At 41.6% G+C, this 11,572-nt stretch overlaps 1 protein-coding gene across 1 annotated transcript in view; it reads left to right on the top strand.

The window, feature by feature from the left end:
• Nucleotides 1-10,292, top strand: part of FUCA1 (alpha-L-fucosidase 1) — a 19,890-nt gene extending 9,598 nt beyond the window's left edge. The window contains exons 3-8 of the mRNA XM_024766821.1: nucleotides 1,119-1,256; nucleotides 2,949-3,054; nucleotides 6,226-6,426; nucleotides 7,716-7,906; nucleotides 9,200-9,299; nucleotides 9,524-10,292. Of these exons, the coding sequence (XP_024622589.1) occupies nucleotides 1,119-1,256; nucleotides 2,949-3,054; nucleotides 6,226-6,426; nucleotides 7,716-7,906; nucleotides 9,200-9,299; nucleotides 9,524-9,664 (877 nt within the window). The 3' untranslated portion in view covers nucleotides 9,665-10,292. The remainder of the gene's footprint in view (nucleotides 1-1,118; nucleotides 1,257-2,948; nucleotides 3,055-6,225; nucleotides 6,427-7,715; nucleotides 7,907-9,199; nucleotides 9,300-9,523) is intronic.
• Nucleotides 10,293-11,572: the final 1,280 nt, after the last annotated feature.

Here is an 11,572-nt window from a genome sequence, read left to right as displayed (position 1 = left end):
TTTTTTTTTTTTTTTTTTTTTGCGGTACGCGGGCCTCTCACTGTTGTGGCCTCTCCCATTGCGGAGCACAGGCTCCGGATGTGCAGCGGCCATGGTTCATGGGCCCAGCTGCTCCGTGACACGTAGGATCTTCCCAGACCGGGGCACGAACCCGTGTCCCCTGCATTGTCAGGCAGACTCTCAACCACTGTGCCACCAGGGAAGCCCCTCTTTTCTTTATTCTGTTCCGCGGCATTGAATTCCACCACTCTGTCTTCCAGGTCACTTATCCATTCTTCTGCCTCATTTATTCTGCTATTGATTCCTTCTAGTGTATTTTTCATTTCAGTTACTGTATTGTTCATCTCTGTTGTTTGTTCTTTAATTCTTCTAGGTCTTTATTAAACATTTCTTCCATCTTCTTGATCTTTGCCTCCATTCCTTTTCCGAGGTCCTGGATCATCTTCACTGTCATTATTCTGAATTCTTTTTCTGGAAGGTTTCCTATCTCCACTTCATTTAGTTGTTTTTCTGGGGTTTTATCCTGTTCCTTCATCTGGTACCTAGCCCTCTGCCTTTTCATCTTGTCTGTCTCTGTGAATGTGGTTTTTGTTCCACAGGCTGCAAGATTGTAGTTCTTCTTGCTTCTGCTCACGTTAAGAACTATTAATAAATCTTATATGAAACAATAAACCTATATTAATTAATTCAGCTACACAGAAAATGTTACTAATGATTATTTAAGTGATAAGATTTTAGTTATTCTTTATACTTGTCTCTATTTTCTAGTATCTCTTCCGTATGTGTTCTTACGATTGACAGAAAACATTTTTTAATAGGACTACATGTTATTGAGATAATTGACTTAAAAGACAAAAGATGGTTTAAATGACATTTGGTGTTAAGATATTTATGTATGAAAATAATTTGTTATGTGTATTATCAAAAGCATAGTAAGCCCAAGCATTTTGCTTAAGTGAACGATGAGATAATTTAAGGAAATGGTTGTGGATCCTGCCCCTCTGCATGCCCTATGGATAAGTTTCACTGAGATGTAAAAATGCTGCAACTGATTTTTCTTAAAATAAATTATTTTTTCTTTGCTTAATGACAGTTGCTGTCCTGTTTTTCTGTTTAAGGAACATACGCTATGGACTCTATCACTCACTATTAGAATGGTTCCATCCTCTCTACCTACGTGATAAGAAAAATGGCTTCAAAACACAGCATTTTGTCCATGCAAAAACAATGCCAGAGCTATATGACCTTGTTATCAGGTACAAAACAGAAATTTTTTTGGCCTTATGACCTTCAGCAATGACACCTGAGCTTCTTATAGGATACTGTTAAGTTGAGGGGAAGGGGAAAAGGGGTAGGACATCAAAATAGTAAAAGTAGTGGTTGTGTTAAGACAAGATATATTTTTTCTTCCTACTTTTTAGAACTTTCATAATATGGTCATATTGCCTCTATAAATTGAAACAAACAAAACTGAGGATGGTAGTAAGTCAAAACTTCAGTTCCCTCCTTACATGCTATTTTCTTTGTCTGGACCTTGAAGAAGGGCAACATGGTCTAACGGACCCTGAAGAGGATTTGGCATCTGGCAATATTTGTATTTGAATCCCGGCTCTAGTTACTTACAGGCCTTAAACAGGTCACCCTTCTGAGCCTCAGATTCTTCCTCTGTGAAGTGGGGATAATAATGCCTTCTGTGTAGGGCTCAGCATAGTATGTGAAAAGTATTTGTCACTATGCCTGGTACAGAATAATGGTGTTGTTATTACCATTATTCTTAAAATGATGACTTTCACTTTGGCATTTGTCCCTAGTCTTCACCACGTTTTATTCTGAGTTTGCCCTTCTTGCTTCTGGGGCCTCCTAGAGGATGGTGGGCCTTTAAAGATTAAGAGGCAGCCATCTCTGCCTGGACTCTCATTGTAGACCAGAAGACAAAAAAAACTCCTTGCATCCAGATGACTTCTCTAAGGAAATAGTACAGTTGTAAGAGATCAGCATAGGCTTTAAGTCAGAAATCTAGTTCTTTTTTCTTACTGACTGTATAGCCTTGAAAAAACGACTTCATCTCTCTAGAACTCAGTTTCTTTATCTGTTTATACATCACAGGGTTGTCGTGAGAATGAATGAGGTAATGAGTATAAAGTGCCTAGTACAGTTTCTCGTACACAGTGGAACACAGACCAGCAGTGCTTCTCTCACCTCTCAGACAGGCAGTCATTTTCCTGGAACCGAGCTGCTATCCTAAGTAGTTACGGAGTACAGCACACGATAAGGCATCAGGCAGACTTGCATGTGGGTTCCAGCCCCTGTTACTTAGCAGCTTTGTCACCTAAAGCAAAGTACCCTACTGAGCATTAGGTTCTAGCTTTCTAAAGTGGGAATAATACTGCTTACCTTATAGTTATAAATACACACACGCACTCACACCTCATAGGGCTCAGAGTAATAATATGTGAAAGAGGCAACTGTGGCGCAAGTGAATTCAATAGATTTTTATAGTCAAAGTTTTGGGTATTTGTCCCCAAAAATGCATTTGGTGGAACAGTTCAAGCTCGTCATACATCTTAAAAGCAGCAACATTAATCCTATAGTTCTGGAGCACCACTCTTTTCATTGGAATTAGTTGCCGGAAGGAAACCAAATTGTATACACACTGATTACAACTCTACTTTTTAAGTTAAGACATTAAAAAGAAAAAGATTAGGAAGAAATACACCAAAGTGCTGTGTATTAAACAGTGGTTGTGTTAGCTAAGGGGTTTGTGTGTGTGTCTGTGTTGTCATTTTTGTCTCTTTAGTTTTCCACCTTCTCTGCACTGCGGTAGTTTTTTGGTACTTTCCAAATAGGAGAAAATTAATTTTTAAATACTTGTTGCAAAGATAGATCCGTAAGACTTTACTATGAATGAATTCAGATAATAAACATTGTTCTCATCGCTTGTCTCTCAGGTACAAACCTGACTTGATTTGGTCTGATGGAGAGTGGGAATGTCCTGATACTTATTGGAACTCTACAAATTTTCTTGCTTGGCTCTACAATGATAGCCCAGTTAAGGTACATGATTATATGACTTATCTCTTATTTTTCTGTTATGATAAAAGAAAATGTGAGGAACCAAGATCCGGAGTAATAACAATAATGACCACAGCAACAGTAGTAAATAGTATTATCAACGTGGGTGTGGTAGGGATCAGGGAACTTAGTGGATGTTAAAGGTTTCTCCATTAATTCTTTTTTGGCCCCTTACTTGGAGTATAATCTTTCTTCTCCTTTAATTCTTGATTTTTACAAGATAGTTTTAAATCTTCTTAAATTTAAGTAGGCTAGAAATAGTATGTAGAAGTCCCAGACCACCATAGAGAAAATAAACTATTAAGTAAACAGACATTATAAATGAGAAAACCACCCCAAAAATTAATATATAAAACATGTAAAATTAAATGATAAGAATAAAATGTGAATATCTATGACTTCACCTACTCTTATGTTGATTATGTAGTTTAACTCTTAAGGGGAAATTTCATTTCCCTTATATTCCAAATTCTTTTTTTTTAATTAATTAACTTATTTTATTTTTTTGGCTGTGTTGGGTCTTCATTGACAGTCCCAGCTTTCTCTAATTGAGGCAAGCAGGGGCTACTCTTGGTTGCGGTGCACGGGCTTCTCATTGCGGTGGCTTCTCTTGTTGTGGAGCACGGACTCTAGGCGTGTGGGCTTCAGTAGTTGTGGCACACGGGCTCAGTAGCTGTGGCTCACGGGCTCTAGAAGACAGGCTCTGTAGTTGTGGCGCACGGCCTTAGTTGCCGTGGATGGCATGTAGAATTTTCCCGGACCAGGGCTCAAACCTGTGTCCCCTGCATTGGCAGGCGGATTCTTAACCACTGTGCCACCAGGGGAGTCCCTCCAAATTCCTGAGGGAACTTTGCCTACCTTGTCCTCTCCCCCATAATCAACACTGTCACGCTGCACGATAGCTACCCATTTAAAGTTTGTATTTCAATACACTTACAAAGCAGCAGACATCTTAACCTTCACTATAGAAAATTTCAAAAATTTTACATATTCTAGATTTGTTGTGGATTTTAAAGAAAAATCTAAGTGTAAGACCAGTTTGAACTGAGCTTTCTTGGGAGATTCATAAACCTCTAAGGATCTCATTGGGTAAATATTACTAAATTCAGAAAATGGAGAGAAAGGAAAAAGGAAGGATCCTGTGTGACAAATTGAAGCAAATTCCGATTGGTTTTCTGGGACTTGCAAGATGTATGGGGACCTCTAGTGGTACAGTGTTGTGCTTCTTCCCCGAGGGTCCTCAGGCTGCGGTGGCTCCGTTGTGGATCCTTGGGTGGGACACCACAGACCTTGTTCTACCCTCTCTTGTTCTGAATGCTTTCTCACGCATTGGGAAGGAGGGTTGTTTTGGAGATATACTCATGTTAGGAAAGTACTTTTAGGAGAAATAGTCCCTTCTCCTTATTCTCCATTCTCTCTAGTTCCCACGTGGCTCACTCCTGAGCTCTCCGCAGGTCTTCCCTGGGAGGTCACCTTCCCCGTCACCCTATCTAAAATTGCAGCATGCCCCTGTCACACTGTATGTCTTTCTTTGCTTTATCTTTCTCTTACCACTAAGATATTGATACTGGCCTAACATGTTTCAGATATCATTTGCCTCTTTACTATCTGTCTCCCTCACTAAAGTGTCAGCTTTGGGAGGGCAAGCGTTTGGGTCTGTTCACAGCTGTGTCCCCAACCCCACGAACAGTACTTGGCCCAGTTAGGCGCATAGTAAGTATTGGTGCAAGGTAAACTAAATCTGCCTCCTGGCAATTTATATTCTTTCCTGGAAGAAGAAAGAAACACTCCTGGATCAGTGTTCCCTATTTATGTTCATCCCTAACTCTGCTGTGATATCACATTATAATTTTTCACATATCTGTCTCCTCAGCTAGTCTCTGCTGGATTTCTGAGGGCAAGAACTGTGTTTTTTTACCCTAGATAACCCAGTATGAGCCTCATAGTAGTATTTTTTTAAAAACACTTATTGATTTATTTATTTGGCTGCGTCAGGTCTTAGTTGTGGTGCGCGGGCTCAGTAGTTGTGGCACGCGGGCTCTCTAGTTGTGGCGTGCGAGCTCTAGCGCACACGGGCTTAGTTGACCCACAGCATGTGGGATCTTAGTTCCCTGACCAGGGATCGAACCTGCATCCCCTGCATTGGAAGGTGGCTTGTTAACCACTGGATGGCCAGGGAAGTCCCTTATAGTAGTAGTAAACATTTACATTAGGTTATTCCATGTAAGCATTTCTCAAAGTTCAGCAAAACCTTGAGGGAAGGAAAAGAATGTTTGATTTTTTTCTTACCTAAGTAAAGAAAGTCAGGGTTGTATAGTGGAAAGCATCCTGGGCTGGGTTCAAATACCTGATTCATAGGCCCAGCTTTCTGAAACTGCCTGGGGATGTGACCTCGGGCAAGTCTCCTCCTCTCCATTTCTCCTCTGCTAGAATAAGTGGTTTACTAGATTATTTAAACAGGCCATTCCAGCTCTGACATTACACATTGCTAGGCCAGGGTTTCTCAGCCTCAGTACTATTGACATTCGGGGCTGGATATTTCTTTGTTGTGAGGGGACTATCCTGTATGTTGTGAGATGTTTAGAAGCATCCCTGGTCTCCACCCACTAGGTGGCAGTAGCACCACCCACAGTTGTGACAACCAAAAAAACTGTCTCTAGATTTTGCTGAAAGTCTTGTCCAGGGCAAAATGGCCCCCAGTTAAGAAACACTGCTCTTGGGCTTCCCTGGTGGCACAGTGGTTAAGAATCCGCCTGCCAATGCAGGGGACATGGTTCGATCCCTGGCCCGGGAAGATCTTAACATGCCGCAGAGCAGCTAAGCCCGCGCGCCACAACTATTGAGCCTGTGCTCTAGAGCCCGTGAGCCACAACTACTGAGCCTGCGTGCCACAGCTACTGAATCCCGCACGCCTAGAGCCTGCGCACCACAATGAAGAGTAGTCCCCGCTCTTTGCAACTAGAGAAAGCCCGGGCACAGCAATGAAGATCCAACACAGCCAAAAGTAAAATAAAATTAAAGAGAAAAAGAAACACTGCTCTCGACTAAGTCTGCTTCCTGCTTCCAAGTAAGCACCTAATATATCAAACTGTGTTACGTAAGGAAGCTAAGTGATTTTACCCCCGATGACCCCGGTACTCCTTCCTCCTTTAGGATGTTGTCGTAGTAAATGACCGATGGGGTCAGAACTGTTCCTGTCGCCATGGAGGATACTACAACTGTCAAGATAAATTCAAGCCAGAGACCTTGCCAGATCACAAGTGGGAGATGTGCACCTCAATAGACAAGCTGTCCTGGGGCTATCGTCGCAACATGGCAATGGCTGACATCACAAGTGAATCTCGAATCATTTCGGTAAGAGTACCTGTGAGGTTGTGATTTGTTAACTACCTTCTGACTAAGAGTGGTGGAAGCACTGTGGATGGAAGTGCAGGCTAATAGATCTCTTTAGGATTATTGAACACACTCATAAAACCTGTCCTAAGGAACTAGGTATAATTAAGAAGTGTTCTGTGCAGAGATGTTCTTTCCAGGATTATTTTCAGTTTGTCATTTGGGTTGTTTCAATTTCTTGCAACCATAAAGGAATAATTACGTAGATTTAGGGAATCTCCTTAACCATTAAAATGTTTCTTAATGTAATATGGATTAATGCTTAGAGGGTTGGTGTAGTATCACAACTATATAGAATTAACTGCATAGGAAAAACACCAAAAGGAAACATCAAAAGTTAATGGTGTGGGGCTTCCCTGGTGGCGCAGTGGTTGAGAGTCCACCTGCCGATGCAGGGGACACGGGTTCGTGCCCCGGTCCGGGAAGATCCCACATGCCGCGGAGCGGCTGGGCCCGTGAGCCATGGCCGCTGAGCCTGCGTGTCCGGAGCCTGTGCTCCGCAGCGGGAGAGGCCACAACAGTGAGAGGCCCACGTACCACCAAAAAAAAAAAAAGTTAATGGTGTGGTGTCTTTGGGGTACTGTAACAAAACCTCCTTTTTAAAATATTCTGTATGTAGCCTTAATTTTTCTGGGCTGCCTTGAAGTGCTACCGTTTGAGGTCACACTAAACACACACGCGTCTCCCTCCAAAAATCTTAAAGAACATATCTCTTTACAGCATGTTTTCCTGAAGGGGCAACATACACACTAATATAGCCCACCACATACAAAGTGTCCTGAAATCCATCAGATCTTTTCTACCTCCCCAGAGTCTCCACAGCACCTGCTCTAAATCTCTCCTTTCTGATCCCTGTTTTCTCTCTGGATGGCTCCATGGGATTCCTTCATGGCCAAGTGCTTTGTTTTCAGTTCCCTGCTCACAGTCTGTGCTTCTGACATGCGACCCTTCCCTCTGCATGTGGCACCACAGCAGGTGCCGGTTCACAGGGAAGTGCCTGTGATTACTCCCTGGAATTCGAGTTAATATATTTCTCCACCTTGTAGCAGGATTTTAAAATTTTCTCATATAAGCCTATCCTGCTTTTATAATGACAAAAATATATAGTATTTTCCAAAGGGTAAAGGCTATTCACAAAACAGAGGGAGAATGTAGCCTAGATTCTTTTTCTTCCCTTCATCTGTGTGTTCTAAGCATTTCTCCAGTCTTGACATTCAGAGCTGGGATTTCCTTGTTTCTGTTCTCTCCAGGAACTGATTCAGACAGTAAGTTTGGGAGGCAACTATCTTCTCAACATTGGACCAACTAAAGATGGACTGATTGTTCCCATCTTCCAAGAAAGGCTTCTTGCTGTTGGGAAGTGGCTGAGCATCAATGGGGAGGCTATCTATGCCTCCAAACCATGGAGGGTACAATCTGAAAAAAACACGACCTCTGTGTGGTGAGTCTAGTCTTCTGTTACGTGCAGGAATGGGATGTGGCCCCATCCTGAGCTGGCATCTCCTTGGGTCCACAGTGGTACAAGCCAGGCTGGGAGTCATCTTGAGGAAATGCAGAAGTGGTCCTTTTGCTCTTAAATTTGTGCCCAGGTTTATGTTTTAGGCCCCAGGGTATCTTTGACTAGTAAGGGAGGCCGAAGGCTTGGTAAAAAAAGAAAGAGCTACAAAGTGTCAGTGAATTTGCTTGACAATGTTACCCCACCTCCTAAAAATACTAATAGCTGATATTTGCACGACATTCACAAATGCAGGCTTCATTAAATTCTTTCCCCTAATTTCATCCCCTCAACCATCCCACCAAGTTGATACTATCATTATCAGGTTGCAAGTGAGAAAGCAGACTCAGGGCAGGAATAGCACTTGCCTAGAATTACAGAGCTACTAAATGGAGAAGTCATGATTCATACTTGGATTGTGGATCTAGTTATTTGATCTTGCGCTTCAGTGTTTTTCAACGGCAAGATGGGGTGATGATACGTAACTTCCTAGAGTGTGAGGGTTAAATGAGATAACATATGTAAAGTATCATCAGAGTGCCAGGCACAAACTAACTGCTCAGTGAAAGACCTCTGTAAGTGTTATACCAGAGAGCAGGGGTCTCTGGGTCAGGGGAAACACGTTCATCCTTCTGTTTTGGATGAGTTTCTGTGTAGTGATTTTCACCCTCTTCTTTAAGCATGGTGAAATCTCAGAACAACAAGCTTGTCTTGGGAATTCCCTGGCGGTCCAGTGGTTAGGACTCTGCGCTTTCACTGCCATGGGCCAGGGTTCGATCCCCGGTCGGGGAACTAAGATCCCGCAAGCTGTGTTGGGTGGCCAAAAATTAAAAAATAAAAAAAATTTTTTAAATTAAAAACAAAAACCCAAATTTGTCTTCGTTGCACACCTTGCCCTTGTTATATCCTTGACTTTTCATATGGATTTGGAGTCAAAGAATGATTTGAATGATGAGGCAAATGGCTTCAGTGTGAGGTAACTAGTATAAGAGTTACAAATTTTTTAAAGAAAACTTAGAACCCCTTAGAGAGAGAAAATGGAAGATATCACCAGAAAGAATCTTCCAGGGCTGCTTTCTTCCCACAGACCTTAATTGGTATCGAGTTATTAGTGCTTCCTTGTAGCAGTGACAGACTGAAGGTCTTGGAATTGGTGGATAATTGAAAGGGGAACGTATAAGGTCATGTGGCAGGGTAATAAGCCAGGTATCTTTGACAGTGATGTTTCTTTTTTCCCAGGTATACCTCAAAAGGATCAGCTGTTTATGCTATTTTCCTGCACTGGCCAGAAGATGGAATCTTAAGCCTTAAATCCCCCATAACTACTTCGACTACAGAGGTAAAGAGCCTCAGTCAGTCTTGTCAGAGATGTAACTTTTTGTAAAGGAATTGGCAAGTCTTCTCTAATTCTTCCTTCCTTCCCCAGGTTTCTCCCATATTTATTCCCCTTTTGGACTGTCTTCCCTGCCATGGCCCAGCATAGTTGTTTCTCACCATGTTCAGGCCACATTCTGTGCCCATCAGCGCATTAATGTTTTTTCCATTCCCTTTTGCTTTCTGCAGGTAACAATGCTGGGAATCGAAAAGTATCTGAAGTGGTCCCCAAATCCAGGTAAAGGTCTCCTCGTGTACCTGCCCCAGTTACCACCATCTGCTCTTCCGACTGAGTTTGCTTGGGCTGTAAAGCTGACAGGAGTGGAGTGATCATTGGAGTTCAACAAGAAAGGGACACTGCCTACACTTTGATTTTCCTCTTATAGTACCATCACTGTAATCAACTACTCTTGTCTACTCAGACATCTCTTTTCCAACGCATTTTAATAAAAGGAAGGAATTACGTTACGCTGATGTCTCACAGGATCAAAGATCTGAGATCGATTGCTAGCATCTCTCTCTCTGATCAGCAGAAGGGATTGAGCAGTTAAGCTCATCCTAACTTTGGGAATTATCTACGATGGAAACTTCACTCCATTCTGTGTTTCATAACCTGCTTGTTTACTCAAATGACTTCAGATCAAGAATAAGCCAAGTCATCCCGTTGCCTATGGGAGGAGCTGAAAAGGATTTGGCAAAATCCACCACATGCTATATATTTAGCATCAAACGTGACCAGTTACTCCCACCTACCCCCAGGAGCAGGAGATCCTGGAGGGGAAGGAAAATGCTTCCTAGGCTGCTAATAATCAGCTTTTTAGAAGTTTCCAAAGCAAACTAAGAGCTCTGAAATTCAGTTTATTTACAGCGATACTATGAAGAAAATGAATGTGATTCTGCCCTGCTTTCTTTAACACAATCAAAGAAATTTGTACATTAAATTATTTTCTACCAAAAAGCATGTTGTAGCTTTTTTCTTCCAGTTTCTATATGGATTGCTTATAGCCTTATGTTTTATAAAAAAGTAGAAGGGGGGTAACTTGCCAAGTCTCTTTAATGCAGAGCAAAGAAAGTAATTGCTTTGGTTCTTCTACTCCTCACTTCTAGTACCATTCTTTTGAGGTGACTCAAAAAAAAAAAAAAAAACCTCAGCAAAAACGGGCAAAGGACTTGAATAGACATTTTTCCAAAGAAGATATACAAATGGCCAGTAAGACACGAAAGATATTCAAAATTACTAAGCACTAGGGCAATGCAAATTAAAACCACAGTGAGATACCACTTCATAATCATTAGGACAGCTATTATCAAAAAACAAAAGCCAGAAAATAACAAGTGTTGGCAAAAATATGGAGAAATTGGAACTGTTGTGCATTACTGGTGGGAATGTAAAATGGTGCAGCTGGTTGCAGAAAACGGTATAGCAGTTTCTGAAAAAATTAAACACAAAACTACCACATGGTCCAGCAATTCCACTTTTTGGATATATACCCAAAAGCACTGAAAACAGAATCTCAAAGAGATTATTTGTAGACCCATGTTCATAGCAGCATTATTCACAATAGCTAAAACATGGAAGTGTATATGTATGTAGTTGATTCTTGAACAATATGGGTTTGAACTGTGCAAGTCCATTTATATGCAAATTTTTAAAATAAATACTGCAGTGCTAACCCAGTCAAAAATGGGCAGAAGACCTAAATAGACATTTCTCCAAAGAAGATACACAGATGACCAAAAGGCACATGAAAAGATGCTCATCATTGCTAATTATTAGAGAAATGCAAATCAAAACTACAATGAGGTACCACCTCACACCGGTCAGAATGGCCATCTCATTAAAGTCTACAAATAAATGCTGGAGATGGCGTGGAGAAAAAGGAACCCTCCTACAGTGTTGGTGGGAATGTAAACTGGCACAGCCACTATGGAAGACAGTATGGAGGTTCCTCAAAAAACTAAAAATAGAGCTGCCGTATGATCCAGCAATCCTACTCCTGGGCATATATCTGGAAAAAAACTATAAAAAGATACATGCACCCCTATGTTCATAGCAGCACTATTTACAATAGCCAAGACACAGAAACAGCCTGAATGTCCGTCGACAGATGAATGGATAGAGAAGATGTGGTGTGTATAGTTGGGAATTCCCTGGTGGTCCAGTGGTTAGGACTCTGCCCTGTCACTGCCAAGGGCCTGGGTTCGATCCCTGTTCGAGCCAAAAAATAAAAAAAGATG

This window comes from Neophocaena asiaeorientalis, unplaced genomic scaffold (genome assembly GCF_003031525.2).
Source record: "Neophocaena asiaeorientalis asiaeorientalis breed wild unplaced genomic scaffold, Neophocaena_asiaeorientalis_V1.1 scaffold79, whole genome shotgun sequence".
In the NCBI taxonomy this organism is placed as follows: domain Eukaryota; kingdom Metazoa; phylum Chordata; class Mammalia; order Artiodactyla; family Phocoenidae; genus Neophocaena; species Neophocaena asiaeorientalis.
Note: the sequence above shows the minus strand (reverse complement) of the source record. Positions and strands in the feature narration are given on the sequence as shown.